The sequence below is a fragment of the Musa acuminata genome, chromosome BXJ3-8, assembly GCF_036884655.1.
Source record: "Musa acuminata AAA Group cultivar baxijiao chromosome BXJ3-8, Cavendish_Baxijiao_AAA, whole genome shotgun sequence".
NCBI lineage: Eukaryota > Viridiplantae > Streptophyta > Magnoliopsida > Zingiberales > Musaceae > Musa > Musa acuminata.
This window is the reverse complement of record NC_088356.1, coordinates 48,911,241-48,939,006: the sequence shown is the minus strand read 5'-3', so window position 1 is coordinate 48,939,006 and position 27,766 is coordinate 48,911,241. Positions and strand designations below refer to the sequence as shown.

Below are 27,766 nucleotides of genomic sequence, written 5' to 3'. Positions count from 1 at the left end.
TCTAAAATCCTAGATGTTTGAAATCCAGATACTGGCTGGAGGATAAGTAATAAGCAGCCTTACTTAAATTGCCACAACACAGTTAAAGGTTCAAAAGAACTTCTCATAATCTTGTGTTGGATGGTCCCAGACCTCCATGAATCCTACAAGTGAAAAATATTGTTAAAATTATAAAACAAAATGTTGTGTAGCAAACATTTAAAACAAACTTGGAAAACTATCTAATATGCTTCAATATCCAAACTTAATCATTCATGTAAAGCAATTTACAATGAATACAACCACACATCAGATGAATCCTCAAGCAAAAAGAGAGAATAAAAAATTAAGTACAACAGTAAATACACTCCATTTTCACCAGCTTATTACCGTAACAAGTATTTCGAAACCATTATGAATTGAGCTTGGAAATGTTTGTGCCAATATGCAAATTCAGCCTAACCTAATTCAGATGATCTGGCATAGCTAGTGTTATGAGGTGAACATACTTGGACATGTTTTTGGCATGGCTTATCTTTTCAAAATTTGACATAGATTTTCAAATGACAAGAATTTTGAAAAATGCCTAGTATACGAGACTCTATACTGAGGTTGGGTCTAGGGACCCCTCAAGCTGCTATGTTCATGAAACTTGGTTACCTGGTTGTGAAAAGAGCAACCTCACTGTAATGCCATGACCCAACCTCACAATTGATTCCTACTAATACACACTGTACACAGATAGTGAACCAGAATTTGACAGCACTTTGTTGCACTCGTGTTAGTCTTCCATGTATTTAGTTAACATATAGGTTGTTTATGTACATGTACTAAAAGACTATTGCGAAGGAAACTGAACTTGAACTCAACCTTAGCAAGACTCTCCAGTTGAACTCAAACTTGGACAGCTTCGTGCTGCTGTGTGTCACTACAAGATGCATGTGACAAGGCTTACTTTCACTCGGATGGTGGGAAGATTAATATGCATGGCAGGCATTTGAGGTGTTCCAAGGTCAACCAGGATTGCTAGATGGATTAGGCAAGGCTCAAGATACAATTTCACCACCTGGCACTTTCATATTTGGATTTGAAAGTGGAATCTAGCCCCAAGTCCCACTAAGCACTAGAACTGAGATGAAGGAAGACAGAGTAGGGGACTACTACTCATTCCAAGTTTTTTCCCTATCTTTTGTGTTGTACCAAAATTTTAGCTCTAATCTTATCTACTAAATTTAAATGGCTTTGCCTTCTATTTCATGAAAAGAAAAATCTCATGAAAATCCAACAGTAGTAATAACTTGAATTTTAATATGTTAAAGAACTTTCAAAATTCAAATGATTGCAAAAATAAAAAGCTAACTGCTAAGAAAAGACTAATTTTGTGGGGGGAAAACAAAAATAGAAGTGAATTACTAGCACTAATCAAAGTTAACTCCTGAAAAATGATAATTTGTATAGAAAACAACAAAAACTGCAGCAAATAATACAAACCTATATCTCCAAGAGATCCATATATTGAATCATCAACACCAGGAAACCCCTAAAAACAGACAAAAAAGAAAAAAAATAGCAGATTTATATTTGTAACAGGATTATATGAAAGAACAGAAAGATTATCTTCAAGAGATTAACTAGCAGAAGAAGAATTTAATCTGAAGAACAGGATTTCTGTTAACAAGCCATGCATATACCTCAGCACCATGAAGATCAATTCCAACTTGAAGGTTATTAAGGTCTGCTTGTACTGATGGGCTGCATGACATATCAGCTCCCGGGTAGTCAGAAATGGCTAGACTGTAGCTGTCCTGAATGACAGGAAGGTCATCTGAATGTGCTGTGTGGTTCATAACATTCTCTACAGGATATATCAATTCGTTCCTGCTTTATTACCACATCAGGAATAACTCATCTAGTGAGGGAGGAGTGCAAATATTAAGGTCTAATAAATTCAAGAAAAAATGGCATAGAAATATCAAACATTCCACAAATTGACCAGCTATATGAAAAAAACTTACTTGGCCTTCGAAGGATTACAGGCATTCACTTCAATTGGAGAATCGTCTTCCAAATCAATTACTGGAATCACTTTGTCATCACCTGAAAGACGGTTGAAGTCATAAGTAACTTTGGCCTTGCTATTTATCGACAGGCCAAAATCAACCGAAAGTTGTTTCTCAGTTTCCAGAGGAGGAGCTGAAATATTACAATCATTCAAAAGAGGATCACTGGGAATCTCAGTTATCTCAGGAGCTTCCATTAGGTTCAGATCACAGATTTTAAATTAAGTTGGTTGGTTTTGCTTTACATCTTCCATCTCCATGAATGATTGAGCTTCAACTTTTGGAGGTAAATTGGCAGTGACTTGTTTCAATTGATCGATTGCCTCCATTTCTTCACTCTGAGGTGGCATCTCCATGAACAGGCTAGCCTGAGTTTGTCTAGAACCATCAAGCTGAGAGAATTGATTTTGCTGAGATGCAGTAGGCAAAGATGAGTTAATTTGTTTCTCGTGTTCCTCCTCTTGACTCACATGGTTAGCAAACTTATCCTCCTTCCCTACATCTACCATCATAGCAGATGATGTTGAATGCAGGAGGTTCATCTGTGGCTCACAGGGAGACTCTATTGTTTCTTTAGAGGATTTGATATCAACATCACCAGAATTAGCTTGTTCTTCATATTTCAAATGGTCAGAGTGATCCACATGCGATTCTTTTAAGAAGCCATCAGTTGGAACATCATCTATAACCATCTCAAAATCTCCTTTAGGAACAACTTCAATCTTGTTTCCACCATCAGTACTGAGGCAATGGTCATCTGTAGGACCTTTATGTGACAGTGATGACCGCGGTCGCGTTGGCACTTTTGGAAAACCACTGAGCTTCAATAGATCACTACCATCATTGCTGAGAGAGGAAACACCTTCCTCGACTCCATCAGGCTTCACGGTTGAGTACTCTTCCGTGGAAATCTTTTTCTCTAACGCATCATACTTACCACTCTTAACTCCTCCAGCTTCTGAATTCGAAGCCAACACTTCTTCTGCCCCTTTGTTCTCATCGGCATCCACTTCCGTGGGAACATCCTTCCTGGTACTGTTTGAGCTCGCCTTCGATCCAGCATCATCAAGCTCTGAACCAGATTCACCCACCACTTCTCCCTTCGAGTGCTGTTCATTTTCAGCGATACAGCTTCCCACTTCCTCGTACCCACTTAGCCGATCTCTACGATACCCCGGGGCAAAGTCATCGTTGTCCTCCTCCATACTATCAGAATAGTCTCTGCTTCGTTTGTTCCACGGCCCATTTCTTTTCCTCTCTCTACCCCAATCCGGACCATCATACGAATCTTAAAGAAATACACCCGTAATTGTTAAAACCTCTGTCACTCGGATCGGATTCGGTCTTAAACCCGATAAGAGTTGTTAATGGATCCAGATGGACCAATATCCTAATCAGACCTGATCTAGTAAATCTAATCTTCCAACCACCTTTGGTCTCCCCCCACTCATCATTCACCACCGATAAAATCTTGGTTCCGGACAAATCTCAAAAAGACTATAGACCGGAGAGGAGAAAAGACGATCAATATTCTAGATTAGGACTTCTACGAATGATACGTCTGATACGATACAAGGATACGTCCGATACGATACAAGGATCCATTTGGCATCGTTTTAAATGGTCTATTTACCGAATCAGAACCGATTAGGATATTGGTCCATCTGGATCCATTAACAACTCTTATCGAGTTTAAGACCGAATTTGATACGCGTGATAGAGGCTTTAACAATAACGGGTGTATTTCTTTAAGATTCCTGTCAGTGTGGGATGCTTTGCCCTTTTAATCGTTATATGCTATTAAAATCCTAAAAAGAGCCGCTTGTATAATTTTCTTTTTGTCTCGTCAATCTTCCCTTCTCTTTTATTAAAATAATTAAATACCAATATTTCAGATCCGATTGCCACCTAATGAATGATACGTCCGATACGATACAAGGATTCATTTGACATCATTTTAGATTGCCTATTTACCGGATCAAGTCCGATTAGGATATTGATCTATCTAGATCCATTAACAACTCTTATTGTATTGGTCCATCTGGATCCATTAACAACTCTTGAACCTGATAAGAGTTGTTAATGGATCCAGATGGACCAATATCCTAATCGGATCTGTTCGGTAAATAGACCATTTAAAACGATGCCAAATGGATCCTTGTATAGTATCGGACGTATCATTCATTAGGTGGCAATCGGATCCGACATATTGGTATTTAGTTATTTTAATAGAAGAGAAAGGAAGATTGACGAGACAAAAAGAAAATTACACAAGCGGCTCTCTTTAGAATTTTGATAGTATACAACGATTAAAAGGACGAAACATCCCACACTGACACGAATATTAAAGAAATACACCCGTTATTGTTAAAGCCTTTGTCACGAGGATCGGATTCGGTCTTTAACCCGATAAAAATTGTTAATGGATCCAGATGGACCAATATCCTAATCGGACCTAATCCGGTAAATAGACCATCTAAAACGATACCAAATGGATCCTTTTATCGTATCGGACGTATCATTCATTAGGTGGTAATCGGATCTGACATATTAGTATTTGGTTATTTTAACAGAAGAGAAGGGAAGATTGACGAGACAAAAAGAAAATTACACAAGCGGCTCTTTTTAGGATTTTGATAGCATACAATGATTAAAACGACGAAGCATCCCACACTGACACAAATCTTAAACAAAAATACACTCGTTATTGTTAAAGCCTCAGTCATGCGGATCGGATTCAGTCTTAAACCCGATAAGAGTTGTTAATGGATCCAGATGGCCCAATATTGTAATCGGACCTGATCCGGTAAATAGACCATCTAAAACGATGCCAAATGGATCATTGTATCTTATCGAACGTATCATTCATTAGGTGGCAATCGGATCTGACATATTGGTATTTTGTTATTTTAATAGAAGAGAAGGGAAGATTGACGAGACAAAAAGAAAATTACACAAGTGACTCTTTTTAGGATTTTAATAGCATACAAAGATTAAAAGAAGGAAACATCCCACACTGACACGAATCTTAAAGAAATACACCCGTTATTGTTAAAGCCTCTATCACGTGGATCAAAATCGGTCTGAAACCCGATAAGAGTTGTTAATTGATCCTGATGGACCAATATCCTAATCGGATCTGATTCGGTAAATAGACCATTTAAAACGATGCCAAATGGATCCTTGTATCGTATCGGACGTATCCTTGTATCGTATCGGACGTATCATTCGTAGAAGTCCTAATCTAGAATATTGATCGTCTTTTCTCCTCTCCGGTCTATAGTCTTTTTGAGATTTGTCTGGAACCAAGATTTTATCGGTGGTAAATGATGAGTGGGGGGAGACCAAAGGTGGTTGGAAGATTCGATTTTGGAGGAATCTTAATGGCATTTTCGCTATAGGATTATGACAACCTTCCTGTAGTCTGACTATATATTATTGCACGCTCTCTCTGGTTCTAATGATACCCCCAAGGATGAAGCTGGAATGTGAACGAGATATCTTTCCCGTTGCTTCTCCCTACAACATCTGAAATCATTTTGAGGTGACATTATAATTTCTTCCCCTCCATCTTTAGCTTTTGTTTTTGGCTCCAACTAAAGTTAAAGCTTTTGTTTGTTTATTCCCTAATAATAGAATCCTCTCTCTTTTTTATTTCTCCAATTGTTGAAGCGGTGGCTCATCATTTCCCTGCAAAATTTGGTGTCTGTTTAGAAGTGGTTTTGTTCTCTGTTTGCCATTAGAGAAGGCCTAAATTCTATTATTTATTATTGGACAACAATCTGCAGTGACAAAAAAAAAATTCTGCCACTTCCCCAGACAAGCAATACTTCTCCTGATAGAATTCTTCTCAGAATTGAACTTCTATGTTCATCTTACTGCTGCTTAGACTGATACAAATAACTGAAGAAGCTACAAATGAGGTCTATGTTATTGCAACTTTTGCGTTTACATCACTTTTATCTTGGTGCAATTTTGATAATAGCAACTTCGACTTCACTTGCCTCGGCTGCATCCTCTTTTGTTCATAATCATATATAGACTGACCACTGTCACTTCAAACAACTTTTATGTGTATAAATAAGCGTCTAACATGAAACGTTTGATGCTTCTTTTGCTTATTTTGGAGAAATGCTTACAGCAAACTTACCAAGAGGTGCACTTCTTGAGTTCCTCAAAAACTAAATAACCGATGAGGTTACTATAAATGGCATCAGAGAATACCAATTTTAACTCCAGATATAAGTGCTAAATAGAGACGAAACAACTGCGTTCCAACTGTTGTCTTGCTCTCTTTCGAGTTAGAAAACGCTCTCTTGCTGAAGCCAATGCGTCATCACCTCTCGTGTAACGTTCAGTTGATTGATCCACAGCTGCCAATTTATCACCATCATCGTAATCTTTTACAGTAACATCTGATGTTGTTAACTCTGCAGCTTGCTCAGAGTTATTCTGTGTATGACTAGAAGTCTTGGCTTGAGTATCATCTTTCTCTGTATCGCGAGTATAATCTGTCTGTGCATTATTCTCAGTAGGGCCATGTTCAGGTGCCGCTGAAGTGCCTCCGGGTGGCTTTTGTTCCTTTCGTTTTGTGGCATCTTCTGACTGAGCACCAAAAGCTACATTCTCACCGAGCCCAAAGTAAAAATCGCAAGTCACTCTTCTTGGTTACCTACATGAAGCAGTCATGTCGGTTACATTAACTTATTAAAGAAAAGAAATGGCCGCTGCATAATGAAATTTAATGACCATGATAACCAACTAAAAACGTAAAAGCATCGAAGAGAAGTGTGATCACTCCTGAGAAATAATGAAATTGCTAGTCCCACTTAATTGCATCATAAAACAACATATCACTTAAATACTAGTCAAATTTGAATTGCATCATTGCTGAAAGCAACCATTTGAATTCGATTCGACATACAATAACTAGAAGCCTTCACTTGTAATGGATCTTCTTGCACTATGGTTGATAACATTAAAGAAAATTCACATTGCACGCGTCCAAGAACAAGTCTCTCTAGAAGGTTTCTTTAAATGGTTTCCATATTCCTGTTATTGATGAGTAAATGAACTTCCGGGTTGGTTGATTGATGGTGGAATTTGATAGATCGAGGAGCAGCACAAAAAGGCAATGGAAGAGGATCCATCGGTCTTTAACTACGACGGGGTTTACGACAAGATGAAGGGGAAGATTGCGCGCCCCAAGGTTCAGGATCGAACGGAGAGAAATGTACTTCACATTTGCCTACGTTTGGATGAAAACATGATCCTTCTGATTACGCTGATGATCGCGTAAAATTACATTTCGATTATATGTGAGACCCCTTTATGCCCTTCTTTCATGATCATTTCGAATGATCAAATTGAAAGAAGTGATGTTTTAGATGAGAAGTGGGGGAAGAAGAGTCGGTGAGCGCGAGGGATGAAGAAGTACGGACTCCAGCTTCGATTTCCGCCTACGCAAAAGACCTCGAAACCAGCTCCTCCTCACCCTCCCCCTCCTCCCTTCGCTTTCGGCGGCGGCGACGACGAGGATGACATCGAGAGGGAAATCTCACGGCAGGCATCCAATAACAAGTCTCTCCAGAAGGTTTCTTGAAATGGTTTCCTTATTCCTGGTATTGCTGAGTAAATGAACTTGCGGATTGGTTGATTGATGGTGGAATTTGATAGATCGAGGAGCAGCACAAAAAGGAAATAGAAGAGGATCCCTTGGTTTTCGACTACGACGGGGTTTATGACGAGATGAATGAGAAAATTGCGCGCCCCAAGGTTCAGGATCGAACGGAGAGAAAGGTACTTCACTTTTGCTCTCGTTTGGATGAACAAGATCCTTTTGATTAAGCTGATGATCGCATAAAATTACATTTCGATTATATGTGAGACCCCTTTATGCCCTTCTTTCATGGTCATTTCGAATGATCAAATTGAAAGAAGTGATGTTTTAGATGAGACTTTAGCGGGGATAATTGGGCTCCAAAATGATTTCTTAGAGGAAGAAAACCAGTAGATATGTACCCAAAGTCGGATTCGATTGCCACCTATTCGAGGCAGAAATTAGGGTACCTTCTTTTTGTCCGAGAAAGGGAGGAAGAAGAGCCGGTGAGCGCGAGGGATGAAGAAGTACGGACTCCAGCTTCAATTTTCGCCGACGCAGAAGACCTCGAAGCCAGCTCCTCCTCGCCCTCCTCCTGCCTTCGCTTTCGGCGACGGTGACGACGAGGATGACATCGAGAGGGAAATCTCACGGCAGGCGTCAAATAACAAGTCTCTCCAGAAGGTTTCTTGAAATGTTTCATTATTCCTGGTATTGATGAGTAAATGAACTTGCGGATTGGTTGATTGATGGTGGATGTTGGTAGATCGAGGAGCAGCACAAAAATTCAATAGAAGAGGATCACTCGGTCTTCGACTACGATGGGGTTTACGATGAGATGAAGGGGAAAATTACGCGCCCCAAGGTTCAGGATCGAACAGAGAGAAAGACACTTCACTTTTGCCTACGTTTGGACGAAAAGATTAACCTTTTGAATATATTGATGATCGCATAGAATTACGTTTCGGTTATATGTGAGACCCCTTTATGCGCTTCTTTCATTGTCATTTCGAATAATTAAATTGAAAGAAGTGATCTTTTAGATGAGTCTATGGCGGTGATAATTGGGCTCTAAGAAGTTTTCTCAGAGGAAGAAAACCAGTAGATATGTACCTAAAGTCGGATTCGATTGCCACCTATTCGAGACAGAAATTAGGGTACCTTCTTTTTGTCCGAGAAGGAGAGGAAGAAGAGTCGGTGAGCAAGAGGGATGAAGAAGTACGGACTCCAGCTTCGATATCCACCGACACAGAAGACCTCGAAGCCAACTCCTCCTCGCCCTCCCCCTCATGCCTTTGCTTTCGGCGGCGGCGACGACGAGGATGATATCGAGAGGGAAATCTTATGGCACGCGTTCAAGAACAAGTCTCTCTAGAAGGATTCTTGAAATTGTTTCCTTATTCCTGGTATTGATGAGTAAATGAACTTGCGGATTGGTTGATTGATGGTGGAATTTGGCAGATCGAGGAGCAGCACAAAAAGGCAATGGAAGAGGATCCCTCGGTCTTCGACTACGACGGGGTTTATAACGAGATGAAAGAGAAGATTACGCGCCCCAAGGTTCAGGATCGAACGAAGAGAAAGGTACTTCACTTTTGATCCTTTTGATTACGCTGATGATCGCACGAAATTACGTTTCGGTCTTATATGAGACCCCATTATGCCCTTCTTTCATGGTCATTTCGAATAATCAAAAGAAATACACCCGTTATTGTTAAAGTCTCTGTCACGCGGATCGGATTCGGTCTTAAACCGGATAAGAGTTGTTAATGGATCTAGATTGACCAATATCCTAATCGGACCAGGAATAAAGAAACCATTTCAAGAAACCTTCTAGAGAGACTTGTTCTTAGACACCTGCCGTGAGATTTCCCTCTCGATGTCATCGTCGTCGTCGCCGTCAACGAAAGCGAAGGCAGGAGGGGGAGGGGGAGGGCGAGGAGGAGCTGGCTTCGAGGTCTTCTGCGTCGACAGAAATCGAAGCTGGAGTCCGTACTTCTTCATCCCTCGCGCTCACGGACTCTTCTTTCTCCCCTTCTCGGATAAAAAGAAGGTACCCTAATTTTTGCCTCGTATAGGTGGAAATCGAATCCGACTTTGGGTACATATCTACTGGTTTTCTTCCTTTGAGAAATCTTCTTTGAGCCTAATTATCACCGCCATAGTCTTATCTAAAAGATCACTTTTTTCAAATTGTTCATTCCAAATGACCATGAAAGATAGGCATAAAGGGGTCTCACATAAGACCGAAACGTAATTCCGTGCGATCATCAGCGTAATCAAAAACCCGATAAGAGTTGTTAATTGATCTAGATGGCCCAATATCCTAATCGGACCTGAACCGGTAAATAGACCATCTAAAACGATGCCAAATGGATCTTTGTATCGTATCGGACATATCATTCATTAAGTGGCAATCGGATCTGACATATTGGTATTTGGTTATTTTAAGAAAAGAGAAGGGAAGCTTGACGAGACAAAAAGAAAATTACATAAGCGGCTCTCTTTAGGATTTTGATAGCATACAACGATTAAAATGACGAAACATCAAACACTGACACGAATCTTAAAGAAATACACCCGTTATTGTTAAAGCCTCTGTCATGCGGATCAAATTCGGTCTTAAACCCGATAAGAGTTGTTAATGGATCCAGATGGCCCAATATCCTAATCGGACCTGATCCGGTAAATAGACCATCTAAAACGATGCCAAATGGATCATTGTATCTTATCGAACGTATCATTCATTAGGTTGCAATCGGATCTGACATATTGGTATTTGGTTATTTTAAAAGAAGAGAAGGGAAGATTGACGAGACAAAAAGAAAATTACATAAGCGGCTCTCTTTAGGATTTTGATAGCATACAACGATTAAAAGGATGAAACATCAAACACTGACACGAATCTTAAAGAAATACACCTGTTATTGTTAAAGCCTCTGTCACGCGGATCAAATTCGGTCTTAAACCCGATAAGAGTTGTTTATGGATCCAGATGGACCAATATCGTAATCGGATCTAATTCGGTAAATAGACCATTTAAAATGATGCCAAATAGATTATTTTATCGTATCGTACGTATCATTAATTAGGTGGCAATCGGATCTGACATATTGGTATTTGGTTATTTTAATAGAAGTGAAGGGAAGATTGACGAGACAAAAAGAAAATTACCCAAGCGACTCTTTTTAGGATTTTGATAGCATACAACGTTTAAAAGGACGAAGCATCCCACACTGACACGAATCTTAAAGAAATACACCCGTTATTGTTAAAGTCTCTATCACGCGGATCGGATTCGATCTTAAACCCGATAAGAGTTGTTAATGGATCCAAATGGACCAATATCCTAATCGGACCTGATCCGGTAAATAGACCAGTCGGAGGTGCTGCGGGAACAAATCCGAGAAGTCTAATAGCTTACCAAAAGAATCTCGTCGGAACTCGCCAAGTGGATCGTCGCAAGTCCAGAAGTTTGCCGGAAGTCCGCAGAGCGGAATTTGGTAGATCGAGGAGCAACACAAAAAGGCAATTAAAGAGGATCCCTCGGTCATCGACAGCGACGGGGTTTACGACGAGATGAAGGGGAAGATTGCGCGCCCCAAGGTTCATGATCGAACGGAGAGAAAGATACTTCACTTTTGCCTACGTTTGGATGAAAACATGATCCATTTGATTAAGCTGATGATCGCATAGAATTACGTTTCGGTCTTATGTGGGACCCCTTTAGGCCCTTCTTTCTTGGTTATTTCGAATGAGAAAATTTAAATAAGTGATCTTTTAGATTAGACTTTGGCGGTGATAATTGGGCTCTAAGAAGATTTCTCATAGAAAGAAAACCAGCAAATATGCACCCAAAGTCGGATTCGATTACCACCTATTAGATGCAGAAATTAGGGTACCTTTTTTTTGTCCGAGAAGGGGAGGAAGAAGCGTCGGTGAGCGCGAGGGATGAAGAAGTACAAACTCCAACTTCGATTTCCGCCGGCGCAGAAGACCTCGAAGCCAGCTCCTCCTCGCCCTCCCCCTCTTGCCTTCGCTTTTGGCGACGACGACGACGATGATGACATCGAGAGGGAAATCTCACGGCAGGCATCCAAGAACAAGTCTATCCAGAAGGTTTCTTAAAATGATTTCCTTATTCCTGGTATTGATGAGTAAATGAACTTGCGGATTGGTTGATTGATGGTGGAATTTGGTAGATCGAGGAGCAGCACAAAAAGGCAATGGAAGAGGATCCCTCAGTCTTCGACTACGACGGGGTTTACGACGAGATGAATGTGAAGATTGCGTGCCCCAAGGTTCAGGATCGAATGGAGAGAACGGTACTTCATTTTCGCCTACGTTTGGATGAAAACATTAACCTTTTGATTACGTTGATGATCGCATAGAATTACGTTTCGGTCATATGTAAGACCCCTTTATGCCCTTCTTTCATGGTCATTTCGAACAATCAAATTGAAAGAAGTGATCTTTTAGATGAGACTATGGCGGTGATAATTGGGCTCTAAAAAGATTTCTTAGAGGAAGAAAACCAATAGATATGTACCCAAAGTCGGATTCGATTGCCACCTATTCGAGGCAGAAATTAGGGTACCTTCTTTTTGTCCGAGAAGCGGAGGAAGAAGAGTCGGTGAGCACGAGGAATGAGGACGTACGAACTCCAGCTTCGATTTCCGTCGGCACAGAAGATCTCGAAGCCAACTCCTCCTCGCCCTCCCCCTCATGCCTTCGCTTTCGGCGGCGGCGACGACGAGGATGACATCGAGAATGAAATCTCACGGCACGCGTCCAAGAACAAGTCTATCCAGAAGGTTTCTTAAAATGATTTCCTTATTCCTGGTATTGATGAGTAAATGAACTTGCGGGTTGGTTGATTGATGGTGGAATTTGGTAGATCGAGGAGCAGCACAAAAAGGCAATGGCGAGGATCCCTCGGTCTTTGACTATGACGGGGTTTACGACGAGATGAAGGGGAAGATTGCGCACCCCAAGGTTCAGGATCGAATGGAGAGAACGGTACTTCACTTTTGCCTTCGTTTGGATGAAAACATGATCCTTTTGATTACGCTGATGATCGCATGGAATTACGTTTCGGTCTTATGTGAGACCCCTTTATGCCCTTCTTTCATGGTTATTTCGAATAATCAAATTGAAAGAAGTGATCTTTTAGATGAGACTATGGCGGTGATATTTGGGCTCTAAGAAGTTTTCTCATAGGAAGAAAACCAGTAGATATGTACCCAAAGTCGGATTCGATTGCCACCTATTCGAGACAGAAATTAGGGTAGCTTCTTTTTGTCCGAGAAGGAGAGGAAGAAGAGTAGGTGAGCAAGAGGGAGGAAGAAGTACGGACTTCAGCTTACATTTCCGCCGACACAAAAGACCTCGAAGCCAACTCCTCCTCGCCCTCCCCCTCATGCCTTCGCTTTCGGCGGCGGCGACGAAGAGGATGACATCGTGAGGGAAATCTCAAGGCACGCATTCAAGAACAAATCTCTCCAGAAGGTTTCTTGAAATGGTTTCCTTATTCCTAGTATTGATGAGTAAATGAACTTGCGGATTGGTTGATTGATGGTGGAATTTGGTAGATCGAGGAGCAGCACAAAAAGGCAATGGAAGAGGATCCCTCGGTCTTCGACTATGATGGGGTTTACGACGAGATGAAGGGGAAGATTACAAGCCCTAAGGTTCAGGATCGAACGGAGAGAAAGGTACGTCACTTTTGATCCTTTTGATTACGCTGATGATCGTTCAGAATTACGTTTCGGTCTTATATGAGACCCCTTTATGCCCTTCTTTCATGGTCATTTCGAATGATCAAAAGAAATACATCCGTTATTGTTAAAGCCTCTGTCACGTAGATCGGATTCGGTCTTAAACCGGATAAGAGTTGTTAATGGATCTAGATTGACCAATATCTTAATCGGACCAGGAATAAAGAAACCATTTCAAGAAACCTTCTAGAGAGACTTGTTCTTGGATGCCTGCCGTGAGATTTCCCTCTCGATGTCATCGTTGTCGTCGCCGCCACCGCCGAAAACGAAGGCAGGAGGGGGAGGGCGAGTAGGAGCTGGCTTCGAGGTCTTCTACGTCGACAGAAATCAAAGCTGGAGTCCGTACTTCTTCTTCCCTCGCGCTCACCGACTCTTCTTCCTCCCCTTCTCGGACAAAAAGAGGTACCCTAATTTTTGCCTCGAATAGGTGGTACATATCTACTGGTTTTCTTCCTCTGAGAAATCTTCTTTGAGTCGAATTATCACCGCCATAGTCTCATCTAAAAAATCACTTTCTTTCAAATTGTTCATTCGAAATGACCATGAAAGAAGGGCATAAAGGGTTCTCACATAAGATCGAAACATAATTCCGTGCGATCATCAGCATAATCAAAAACCCGATAAGAATTGTTAATAGATCCAGATGGATCAATATCCTAATCGGACCTGATCCGGTAACTAGACCATCTAAAACGATGCCAAATATATCCTTGTATCGTATCGGACGTATCATTCATTAGGTGGCAATCAGATCTGACATATTGGTATTTGGATATTTTAATAAAAGAGAAGGGAAAATTAACGAGACAAAAAGAAAATTACACAAGCGGCTCTTTTTAGGATTTTGATAGCATACAACGATTAAAACGACGAAGCGTCCCACACTGACAAGAATCTTAAACAAAAATACACTCGTTATTGTTAAAGCCTCAGTCACGCGGATCGGATTCGGTCTTAAACACGATAAGAGTTGTTAATGGATCTAGATGGCCCAATATCATAATCGGACCTGATCCGGTAAATAGACCATCTAAAACGATGCCAAATGGATCATTGTATCTTTTCGAACGTATCATTCATTAGGTGATAATCGGATCTGACATAATGGTATTTGGTTATTTTAATAAAAGAGAAGGGAAGATTGACGAGATAAAAAGAAAATTACACAAGCGGCTCTCTTTAGGATTTTGATAGCATACAACGATTAAAAGGACGAAACATCAAACACTGACACGAATCTTAAATAAATCCATCCGTTATTGTTAAAGCCTCTGTCACGCGGATCAAATTCGATCTTAAACCCGATAAGAGTTGTTAATGGATCCAGATGGACCAATATCCTAAGCGGACCTAATCCGATAAATAGACCATCTAAAACGATGTCAAATGGATCCTTGTATCGTATCGGACGTATCATTCATTAGGTGGCAATCAGATCTGACATATTGGTATTTGGTTATTTTAAAAGAAGAGAAGGGAAGATTGACGAGACAAAAAGAAAATTACATAAGCGGCTCTCTTTAGGATTTTGATAGCATACAACGATTAAAAGGACGAAACATCAAACACTGACACGAATCTTAAAGAAATACACCCGTTATTGTTAAAGCCTTTGTCACGCGGATAAAATTCGGTCTTAAACCTGATAAGAGTTGTTAATGGATCCAGATGGACCAATATCCTAATCGGATCTGATTCGGTAAATAGACCATTTAAAATGATGCCAAATGGATTATTGTATCGTATCGAACGTATCATTAATTAGGTGGCAATCGGATCTGACATATTGGTATTTGGTTATTTTAATAGACGTGAAGGGAAGATTGACGAGACAAAAAGAAAATTACCCAAGCGACTCTTTATAGAATTTTGATAGCATACAACGTTTAAAATGACGAAGCATCCCACACTGACACGAATTTTTAAGAAATACACCCGTTATTGTTAAAGTCTCTGTCACGCGAATCGGATTCGATCTTAAACCGGATAAGAGTTGTTAATGGATCCAATTGGACCAATATCGTAATCGGACCTGATCCGGTAAACAGACCAGTCGGAGGTTCTGCGGGAACAAATCCGAGAAGTCTAGGAGCTTACCAAAAGAATCTCGTCGGAACTCGCCAAGTGGATCGTCGCAAGTCCAAAAGTTTACCGGAAGTCCGCAGGGCGGAATTTGGTAGATCGAGGAGCAACACAAAAAGGCAATTAAAGAGGATCCCTCGGTCATCGACTGCGACGGGGTTTACGATGAGATAAAGGGGAAGATTGCGTGCCCCAAGGTTCAGGATCGAACGGAGATAAAGGTACTTCACTTTTGCCTACGTTTGGATGAACACATGATCCATTTGATTAAGCTGATGATCGCATGAAATTACGTTTCGGTCTTATGTGAGACCCTTTTATGCCCTTCTTTCATGGTCATTTCGAATGATCAAATTTAAAGAAGTGATCTTTTAGATGAGCCATTTGCGATGATAATTGGGATCTAAGAAGATTTCTCAGAGGAAGAAAACCAGTAAATATGCACCCAAAGTCGGATTCGATTACCACCTATTAGATGCAGAAATTAGGGTACCATTTTTTTGTCCGAGAAGGGGAGGAAGAAGAGTCAATAAGCGCGAGGGAAGAAGAAGTACAAACTCTAGCTTCGATTTTCGCCGGCGTATAAGACCTCGAAGCCAGCTCCTCCTCGCCCTCCCCCTCCTGCCTTCGCTTTCGGCGGCGATGACGGCGACGATGACATCGAGAGGGAAATCTCACGGCAGGCGTCCAAGAACAAGTCTCTCTAGAAGGTTTCTTGAAATGGTTTCCTTATTCCTGGTATTGATGAGTAAATAAACTTGCGGGTTGGTTGATTGATGGTGGAATTTGGTAGATCGAGGAGCAGCACAAAAAGGCAATGGAAGAGGATCCCTCTATCTTTGACTACGACGGGGTTTACGACGAGATGAAGGGGAAGATTGCGCACCCCAAGGTTCAGGATCGAATGGAGAAAACGGTACTTCACTTTTGCCAATGTTTGGATAAAAAATGATCCTTTTGATTACGCTGATGATAGCACGGAATTACGTTTCGGTCTTATGTGAGACCCCTTTATGCCCTTCTTTCATGGTTATTTCGAATAATCAAATTGAAAGAAGTGATCTTTTAGATGAGACTATGGCGGTGATATTTGGGCTCTAAGAAGTTTTCTCATAGGAAGAAAACTAGTAGATATGTACCCAAAGTCGGATTCGATTGCCACCTATTCGAGACAGAAATTAAGGTACCTTCTTTTTGTCCGAGAAGGAGAGGAAGAAGAGTCGGTGAGCAAGAGGGATGAAGAAGTACGGACTCCAGCTTCGATTTCCGCCGACCCTAAAGACCTCGAAGCCAACTCCTCCTCGCCCTCCCCCTCATGCCTTCGCTTTCGGCGGCGGCGACGACGTGGATGATATCGAGAAGGAAATCTCACGGCACGCGTCCAAGAACAAGTCTATCCAGAAGGTTTCTTAAAATGATTTCCTTATTCCTGGTATTGATAAGTAAATGAACTTGCGGGTTGTTTGATTGATGGTGGAACCAATCGAGGAGCAGCACAATAAGGCAATGGAAGAGGATCCCTCGGTCTTCGACTACGACGGGGTTTACGACGAGATGAAGGGGAAGATTACGCGCCCCAAGGTTCAGGATCGAACGAAGAGAAAGGTACTTCAATTTTGATCAGTTTGATTACGCTGATGATCGCACGGAATTACGTTTCGGTATTATATGAGACCCCTTTATGCCCTTCTTTCATGGTCATTTCGAATGATCAAAAGAAATACACCCGTTATTGTTAAAGCCTCTATCACGCGGATCGGATTCGGTCTTAAACCGGATAAGAGTTGTTAATGGATCTAGATTAACCAATATCCTAATCGGACCAGGAATAAAGAAACCATTTCAAGAAACCGTCTAGAGAGACTTGTTCTTGGACGCCTGTCGTGAGATTTCCCTCTCGATGTCATCGTCGTCGTCGCCGCCACCGAAAGCGAAGGCAGGAGGGGGAGGGCGAGGAGGAGCTGGCTTCGAGGTCTTCTGCATCGACAGAAATCGAAGCTGGAGTCCGTACTTCTTCATCCCTCGCGCTCACTGACTCTTCTTCCTCTCCTTCTCGGACAAAAAGAAGGTACCCTAATTTTTGCCTCGAATAGATGGCAATCGAATCCGACTTTGGGTACATATCTACTGGTTTTCTTCCTCTGAGAAATCTTCTTTGAGCCTAATTATCACCGCCATAGTCTCATCTAAAAGATCACTTCTTTTAAATTGTTCATTCGAAATGACCATGAAAGAAGGGCATAAAGGGGTCTTACATAAGATCGAAACGTAATTCCGTGCGATCCTCAGCGTAATCAAAAACCCGATAAGAGTTGTTAAAGGATCCAGATGGACCAATATCCTAATCGGACCTGATCCGGTAAATAGACCATCTAAAACGATGCCAAATGGATCCTTTTATCTTATCGGACGTATCATTCATTAGGTGGCAATCGGATCTAACATATTGGTATTTGGTTATTTTAATAGAAGAGAAGGGAAGATTGACGAGACAAAAAGAAAATTACACACGTGGCTATTTTTAGGATTTTGATAGCATACAATTATTAAAAGGACGAAGCATCCCACACTGACACGAATCTTAAAGAAATACACTCGTTATTGTTAAAGCGTCAGTCAAAAGGATCGGATTCGATCTTAAACGCGATAAGAGTTGTTAATGTATCCAAATGGACCAATATCCTAATCGGACCTGATCCGGTAAATAGACCAGTCGGAGGTTCTGCGGGAACAAATCCGAGAAGTCTAGGAGCTTACCAAAAGAATCTCGTCGGAACTCGCCAAGTGGATCGTCGCAAGTCCAGAAGTTTGCCGGAAGTCCGCAGGGGGGAATTTGGTAGATTGAGGAGCAACACAAAAAGGCAATTAAAGAGGATCCCTCAGTCATCGACTGCGACGGGGTTTACGACGAGATGAAGGGGAAGATTGCGTGCCCCAAGCTTCAGGATCGATCGGAGAGAAAGGTACTTCACTTTTACCTATGTTTGGATGAAAACATGATCCATTTGATTAAACTGATGATCGCATGGAATAACGTTTCGGTCTTATGTGAGACCCCTTTATGCCCTCTTTCATGGTCATTTCGAATGATCAAATTTAGGTTTTTGGAGTTGGAAGTTAAGTCTGGCGTTAGCGATGAGTTGGCCGAATCAAGCTAGATTAGTGGAGGGTAGTTGGTCTGCACAATACCGCAGGTGAGAGCCAAGTGATAGAGCAAATCCTTCCATATAGAATTAGAAATCGGGTGAAGTGTGGATCTTAGTATAAATCGATTGAAGTTAGGTTTAATTAGGATTGATTGATTGATTGTGTCGCGATGATTTTTCCTTGGATTAAATCTTGGTCCTGGATAAATAATCTAATCCGTTTCTTTGCACCGGTTCCCCAATCATAAACATACCGGAGTTAGAAAAACAAATACAATTTGGTCTGACAATTGGCCACCCCATCTCAACAAATGCGTCAAAATAATTTATCAGATTAATATAACATTCGGACGTTTCGAACGATCGATCTTATGAATCAAAGATTAACTTAATTGTTTCGATAAATCATTATATGATGCATCATCTAATCTCTCGCAACCTATATCTAATAGTTGAATATTCTGAATCTTCAGAATCCCCTAAGAATTGGGGAGACACGCTCAATACAATTATAGAAAATCCAATCCGATTGAACTCAAGACTCCCTACTGAGGCTTACGACCTAATTGAAAGTTGGACACACGTCCTCCCCTACTACACATTACACACCAAAATTTGCTTTAACAGACAAAAAAAACACTTATAGATGGCCCGATCCAAGTGATGCATTAACAATAGGCTATAATTGGTCAAATTACGTCCAAGAACAGATGATGAGGAAACACAATCAAGATTAAACAAGACCTATGCATGTTTCCGGTGGCCAAGTTGAGCAAGAATTGGTCCACAATGTGAAACATAAGCTGTAGTGGCTTCCTAGAAGGTAAAATGGGGATGAGTCAAAGCATCAGGATACCTAAATGGACAAATACCAACCATATCCGAAAGAAGATGATCGGGCACTCAACCATCAACACCAATCCAAAAGAAATTTTCTTCACCAGTATTAGACCAACCATGAAATCCCAAAAGAAACCCAACAAACTGGCACCAAAGGATAGCTGCAAAAGCATAAAAGAGGAGTGATAGCAAAGAGTTACAAACCAAGCTAAGCTGCACCTTTGCTCAAAAATAAAATCCCAAGATCATCAAACTTAAATTATAAGCTGAATTGCTATTTCCCGGTTCATGCTTCACTTTCATAAGAAAGATATTGTGGATCTTGGATGTATTTTCCATGTAAAATGACATCTCCGAGGAAATGTTTACCCAACATCATTGTGATGCTTTTTTAAACAGCAAGTAGCACTGGCAGAAAATGAAGCACATTATGTTATACTATGACACATCCACACCAAGCCAAACTCCAATGTCAAACCCATCAAGAAGTGAAACATTAAAATCTTTCCAGAAGCAAAGTCCAAGAATAAGAATTGATTTTTTACTTATCAACCAACAGGCCATTACTGTCCTAAATTTAACTAATGCCAGTTGTTCAATCCCCTCCTTTCACCCATCCCCTCTCCCTATCCACATTACCAACATAAGAAGCTTTTGGATTCTTAATTGAAAATTTGCTTCTGATGTTTTTGCCATTAAGAATGCTGCTGTTTAATGATATATTTGGTAAATGTATAAGAGTAAAGGCAAGTCTTATCAAACAAGACAAGCATGACAGAAATGAAATAAATCAATGAAAGTGTAATGGTTAATAGAAACTAAAGTGGAATAAAGGAAATACACTTACGAGTTGCAGGGGTTACGTTAGGTCAATGACAAAGCAATAGAACCAGTTGAGATGGTAAGTATTGTACAAGAAAAAATTGAAGCATTTAAATTTATCAAGATCGATGTTTTAGTTCACAATGTATCATCCGGAGGTGCTCAAGTTTGTTCTGAGGTATCCCGAGAAACAGTACCATGGTTTAAGTGCATGAAATATTACTTAGAGGAGTGCAATAATATCACATAACTCCTACAAGAAACAATTAGCATCTGAACTTCCAAAAGCCAAAACTTTAGTAGACCTCAATAACTTGGAAGCAGTTTCACTTTATTATATCAAACTCTTTTACTGCAAACGGTCCTGATAAAAAAATTTTAAAATGTCAAGAACTAACTACCAATAGCTCACAATATCTCTAATGGAAGATTCCTTCAAGAATTGACCAACAAAACCTATGAATATGCAAAAGATGACAATTATATTCTTGACACGGAACCTTTATTTTGCTCAAAATGAGAATAAACAAGTCATATTTTAACCATTCTAGCAAGCAAGAAAGTCTACGGTTATTATGAATTCAGATGCTCCCGTTTACAGCAAAACATAGATTACACCTATATTCTCGCTAATGTACATGACATACTTGCAGTGAAGATGATCCTCTAGATTATTTTGCAACTAAAGACCAAATATAATACAGAGATGACACTAAGAACAATATTGTAAAGAAACAAGTCCACTTTTTCTTCAATTTCCAAAAATTACAAAACAAGATAGCTTATTCTATGTTCACAGATCGCTTGCCACTATTGGCAGCATCGCAAGTTATTTTATGATATGAAGTTTGTTAATGGGGGGAAGCAGTTTCATGATTAACCTCCACTAATTTCAGGTGAAAATTCCAACCAAAGCAACAACAATTAAAGCATAACAATCATGTTTATACATAAGCTTTACAGACAACTATTATCAAAAATCAAGTTTCAAGTCCTGATTCATCTAATCTCACCTTTTCTCATGTCATACCTGCTATACAATGTAATTGTCTTTTGATGGCTTTGAAGAAGAATGCTTGATGGCACAATGACCATCATGACAAGAAGTCTGACAACAGCAGGCTTTCAGATGAGGTAATTTGTCTCGCTGCTGTGATGAAATACAACAGATCCAACTGCTGAATTGCTCACCAGCAGATAAAAGTAGGGGCAGGGAGGAGAGAAAGATGGGTTGAGTAATTTTGTTGTATTAAGTCACATTAAAATTATATAAAGAAAACAAATGCAGGGTCTTGTGACAAATAAGAAGGAAAAATAGAAAAATTAGGAAATAGATGAACATAAAGAACATGCTAAGAAAACCCAACATTATTTTTTTGCATCTTAAATTTATATTTTATCTAAGGAACGGATACTCCTTAAAACAAAATTACATGCAATTCAGACACTTTTGTTAATTAGAATTCTGAAAAGAAAGGGAGAAAAATCACTAATCAGCCTATAGTATGCACCCAAAAAAGCCTGCAGGTTGCATTTTGTAAGAGTTTGGTTCCAAATGAAAAACTATCAATAGGTCTCTTGAACCAAGCTCAAATCAAAATAAAGCTGGTCAAGAAGGGTGATAAAGTATCTTCTTCCTCCTCATAACTGGTATGTGTTAGAATTTATATTACTTGTTCTTTCATTGTTTCGACTGAAATTTTGTGAATTAAGTATGTTAAATTGAATCCTCCCCCTTTTTTTACCTTCCATCAACTCTCTTCTCAAATTCTTAAGCCTACCACCCTGTAGGTTGTTCTAAATCACTACCCTTGAATTAATTAAATCAACCACTACCATTGAGTTCATAAAAACTATGAACCCACATCCAATCCAAGTCTATTTCCCAAAGAAAACTATTTCACCTTTGGCTATTGAGTAATGCTAAGAGCAAACAGCCTGGTAAGCCAAGCTTCTCTATCTTTGCCTTCAAATACTATCAATCCTTTCTAAGTAGATTGCCTAGGCAACATCCACGCTCAATAGATGTAGGAATGTCCTCTGCAAGAACTATTTGCTTTTCAGGTTAATTATGCACCATGTCTGATTTTCCATTGTAGAAACATATAACAGTTGGTCTTGTGAAACATCCAAGTTCTGCTTCAATTTCTAAAGCAACGTGGTACGCAACTAAGAACAATGGTCAAATGTGTGATCCTAGACCTCTTCCTTCAGCCGAACCATGTGTTTAGCAACCGACAGCTCTTCATGGAATATAAATGTTCTTGTTGCCAGCTCATGAATCTTATCGGTGTCAGCTTCAATTAATCAATCCTCTTCGACAATTTACCAAACCTTAGCCATAATTATCCATCATACCAAAAAAGAAATGTCTACCACATCAAATTCTTCTACTCTGTCCGAATAACGTTCTCTTACCCTTTCTTCTGCTATCATCCTGTTGCTTTGTTACCATGTATGTGTCCTTAAGTTGGTCCCAATCCTTTATGGATCTGGGCAATTTAGTTGGCACAAAATAAAACCTCTGGTGAACCCTTACACTAGTTCAGAAAATTGATTACAGGATCATTGGTTTTATCCTGAATTGGTCCAATCAGCTCGAGAAGTTTAGCACAATATGGGAACAACTCATTGACACTTCAGATGTTAATTGTTAGATGGCTTCTTCAATGAACGTGGACGGTGACATTATTTATAAGAGATTCACCTCTCCATATGGTTGCCAAAAATGGAGGAGGAACTCAGTTATTCTTTTTTTAAAGAGAAAAAAGCAAATAAAACAGGGTTAAGAACACAATAAAAAAACATGCATGTACTACCGATCACCATGTCAACATCAAGGATTTTTGTATATGTCATGGTACACAATGAAAGCAGATTTAGAAAAATATAATCATCTTCAGAAGGCTAGATTTCAGTAATGTCATAAAAAAACTACATTTTAGTAATCTTTAGGCATAAATTTTATATATGACAATAAGTAGCTCCTGATGATCTTTGTCTGATATTTTCATATATGATACATGATTAGCCAGAGCTAGACTATTAGAGTTTCTTTTCACAAGTAATCAAAGATGAAAATAGAAAGTTAGAAATTTTGGTGAAATTCAAAATTCATAAATTGAACATTTAGGGGATTTTATCTAGAAAATTGAGTAGTTTTTCTTGAACTTTCTGTTGTAGTTTCAAAAGTTGAGGAAAATAACAAGCTTTAAGTATTTTTTTATTTTTAATTTTAATTTTTCCCCAAATTTAGGTTCCTTTAATATTTTAATTATTTTTATCACAAATCTGATGTTTTTATTACACATTGTCCAATTTGACCAACCTAATGCAACACAAATTTTTATATCCTTGAGCATTCAATCCAGTAAAAGACTTGGTTCAAATTTCATGGACCTTTCTAACAGCAATAAAAAGTTTCATTCACTCTTCATTATATGATTTCACATGCCAATTCTTTGAACACTAGTAGTCCACTTCTTTACAAAAGTTTCATACTTACGTGTTCTCATTCTCACTTCCTTTCCCTGGAAAGCCAAGAGGCAACCTCTAGAATTTCTAATTTATCTTGATAAAATATACTAGAAATCGAACTTAGATGTGTTACAAGGATCTACCAACTGCAAGCCAATCTAGCACTAAACATAAGATTAGTGGGAAAGAGAACATCTGGAAATATAATGAGATAAAACATTAACTGATAATGATACTTCAGCAATATTAGCTACATAGAGCACAATTAAGTTAATCAATGTTAACCTTCATCATCAAACAATAGACTATGGAATTAGATGGAAGCCTCTCCTCAAACAGGCAAACAGAAGTTACTGAACAAGGTACAAAACAACCATTCTCACAAGGTAAGGACAAAGTTAATGGCAGGAATTTAAAGCAGCAGACAACAAAAGCAGAACACAACTTTGTGACATGTGGTTTAGATACTGGACACAGCAACTGATAGTTGATATATCAATGTGCTATTTATTGTCTAAAATCATAGATGTTTGAAATCCAGATACTGGCTGGAGGATAAGTAATAAGCAGCCTTACTTAAATTGCCACAACACAGTTAAAGGTTCAAAAGAACTTCTCATAATCTTGTGTTGGATGGTCCCAGACCTCCATGAATCCTACAAGTGAAAAATATTGTTAAAATTATAAAACAAAATGTTGTGTAGCAAACACTTAAAAAAAACTTGGAAAACTATCTAATATGCTTCAATATCCAAACTTAATCATTCATGTAAAGCAATTTACAATGAATACAACCACACATCAGATGAATCCTCAAGCAAAAAGAGAGAATAAAAAATTAAGTACAACAGTAAATACACTCCATTTTCACCAGCTTATTACCGTAACAAGTATTTCGAAACCATTATGAATTGAGCTTGGAAATGTTTGTGCCAATAGCAAATTCAGCCTAACCCAATTCAGATGATCTGGCATACCTAGTGTCATGAGGTGAACATACTTGGACATGTTTTTGGCATGGCTTATCTTTACAAAATTTGACATAGGTTTTCAAATGACAAGAATTTTGAAAAATGCCTAGTATACGAGACTCTATACTGAGGTTGGGTCTAGGGACCCCTCAAGCTGCTATGTTCATGAAACTTGGTCACCTGGTTGTGAAAAGAGCAACCTCACTGTAATGCCATGACCCAACCTCACAATTGATTCCTACTAATACACACTGTACACAGATAGTGAACCAAAATTTGACAGCACTTAGTTGCACTCGTGTTAGTCTTGCATGTATTTACTTAACATATAGGTTGTTTATGTACATGTACTAAAGGACTATTGCGAAGGAAACTGAACTTGAACTCAACCTTAGCAAGACTCTCCAGTTGAACTGCCCGCATCCACTATGTAACTGGCTAAGCCAAGGTGGGTTTCAGCTCCAATCATGAATATCCTACATGATTGGCCATTTGGACAGCTTCGTGCTGCTGTGTGTCACTACAAGATGCATGTGACAAGGCTTACTTTCACTCGGATGGTGGGAAGATTAATATGCATGGCAGGCATTTGAGGTGTTCCAAGGTCAACCAGGATTGCTAGATGGATTAGGCAAGGCTCAAGATACAATTTCACCACCTGGCACTTTCATATTTGGATTTGAAAGTGGAATCTAGCCCCAAGTCCCACTAAGCACTGGAACTGAGATGAAGGAAGACAGAGTAGGGGACTACTACTCATTCCAAGTTTTTTCCCTATCTTTTGTGTTGTACCAAAATTTTAGCTCTAATCTTATCTACTAAATTTAAATGGCTTTGCCTTCTATTTCATGAAAAGAAAAATCTCATGAACATCCAACAGTAGTAATAACTTGAATTTTAATATGTTAAAGAACTTTCAAAATTCAAATGATTGCAAAAATAAAAAGCTAACTGCTAAGAAAAGACTAATTTTGTGGGGGGAAAACAAAAATAGAAGTGAATTACTAGCACTAATTAAAGTTAACTCCTGAAAAATGATAATTTGTAAAGAAAACAACAAAAACTGCAGCAAATAATACAAACCTATATCTCCAAGAGATCCATATATTGAATCATCAACACTAGGAAACCCCTAAAAACAGACAAAAAAGAAAAAAAATAGCAGATTTATATTTGTAACAGGATTATATGAAAGAACAGAAAGATTATCTTCAAGAGATTAACTAGCAGAAGAAGAATTTAATCTGAAGAACAGGATTTCTGTTAACAAGCCATGCATATACCTCAGCACCATGAAGATCAATTCCAACTTGAAGGTTATTAAGGTCTGCTTGTACTGATGGGCTGCATGACATATCAGCTCCCAGGTAGTCATAAATGGCTAGACTGTAGCTGTTCATAATCATATATAGACTGACCACTGTCACTTCAAACAACTTTTATGTGTATAAATAAGCGTCTAACATGAAACGTTTGATGCTTATTTTGGAGAAATGCTTACAGCAAACTTACAAGAGGTGCACTTCTACTCTGTCCGAATAACGTTCTCTTACCCTTTCTTCTGCTATCATCCTGTTGCTTTGTTACCATGTATGTGTCCTTAAGTTGGTCCCAATCCTTTACGGATCTGGGCAATTTAGTTGGCACAAAATAAAACCTCTAGTGAACCCTTACACTAGTTCAGAAAATTGATTCCAGGATCATTGGTTTTATCCTGAATTGATCCAATCAGCTCGAGAGGTTTAGCACAATATGGGAACAACTCATTGACACTTCAGATGTTAATTGTTAGATGGTTTCTTCAATGAACGTGGACGGTGATATTATTTATAAGAGATTCACCTCTCCATATGGCTGCCAAAAATGGAGGAACTCAGTTATTCTTTTTTTAAAGAGAAAAAAATAAATAAAACAGGGTTAAGAACACAATAAAAAAACATGCATGTACTACCGATCACCATGTCAACATCAAGGATTTTTGTATATGTCATGGTACACAATGAAGGCAGATTTAGAAAAAAATAATCATCTTCAGAAGGCTAGATTTCAGTAATGTCATAAAAAAACTATATTTTAGTAATCTTTAGGCATAAATTTTATATATGACAATAAGTAGCTCCTGATGATCTTTGTCTGATGTTTTCATATATGATACATGATTAGCCAGAGCTAGACTATTAGAGTTTCTTTTCACAAGTAATCAAAGATGAAAATTGAAAGTTAGAAATTTTGGTGAAATTCAAAATTCATAAATTGAACATTTAGGGGATTTTATCTAGAAAATTGAGTAGTTTTTCTTGAACTTTCTGTTGTAGTTTCAAAAGTTGAGGAAAATAACAAGCTTTAAGTTTTTTTTATTTTTAATTTTAATTTTTCCCCAAATTTAGGTTCCTTTAATATTTTAATTATTTTTATCTCAAATCTGATGTTTTTATTACACATTGTCCAATTTGACCAACTTAATGCAACACAAATTTTTATATCCTTGAGCATTCAATCCAGTAAAAGACTTTGTTTAAATTTCATGGACCTTTCTAAAAGCTCAAAATCATGTAATAAAATGTTAACTTTCGAGTCTTTGACTCTAATAGTTCCCTCGTGCGTGATTTTAAGTGTTCGTCAAATGTCAAAAGCCGTTTCGCACATAGAAATCCGATTGAACTCATTTTTGTCCAAAGCGAAAAATAAGGCATTCATAGCCTTTGCGTTTAAAGAAAAATACTTCTTCTCCAAATCCGACCATTCGTTCATCGGTTTAGAGGGAAGTTGAAAACCGTTTTCAACGATATTCCATAAATCTAAATTCATAGAAATCAAGAAATCTCTCATTCGAGTTTTCCAATAAGTATAGTCCAATCCGCTAAACAACGATGGACGAAAAACTGATAAGCCGTCTTGAAAGCCATAAAGAGCCATTTCTCGTGTGTGTAAATCCGAAATGAGAAAAACCGGGCTCTGATACCAATTGTTAGGATTAAGAGCACTAAGAGGGGGAGGGGGGGGGGGGGGGGGG

The 27,766-nt window shown here is 39.1% G+C and overlaps 1 protein-coding gene and 1 pseudogene across 1 annotated transcript in view; one reads left to right on the top strand and one right to left on the bottom strand.

Annotated features, from left to right (window-relative positions):
- Nucleotides 1-90: 90 nt before the first annotated feature.
- LOC135644260 (uncharacterized protein At4g26450-like) lies at nt 91-6,728 on the bottom strand (annotated as a pseudogene).
- Nucleotides 6,729-7,464: 736 nt separating this feature from the next.
- The window catches only part of LOC135644259 (uncharacterized), a 59,393-nt gene continuing 39,091 nt past the window's right edge, over nt 7,465-27,766 (top strand). Inside the window, exons 1-2 of the mRNA XM_065161730.1 lie at nt 7,465-7,632; nt 9,100-9,222. Of these exons, the coding sequence (XP_065017802.1) occupies nt 7,465-7,632; nt 9,100-9,222 (291 nt within the window). The remainder of the gene's footprint in view (nt 7,633-9,099; nt 9,223-27,766) is intronic.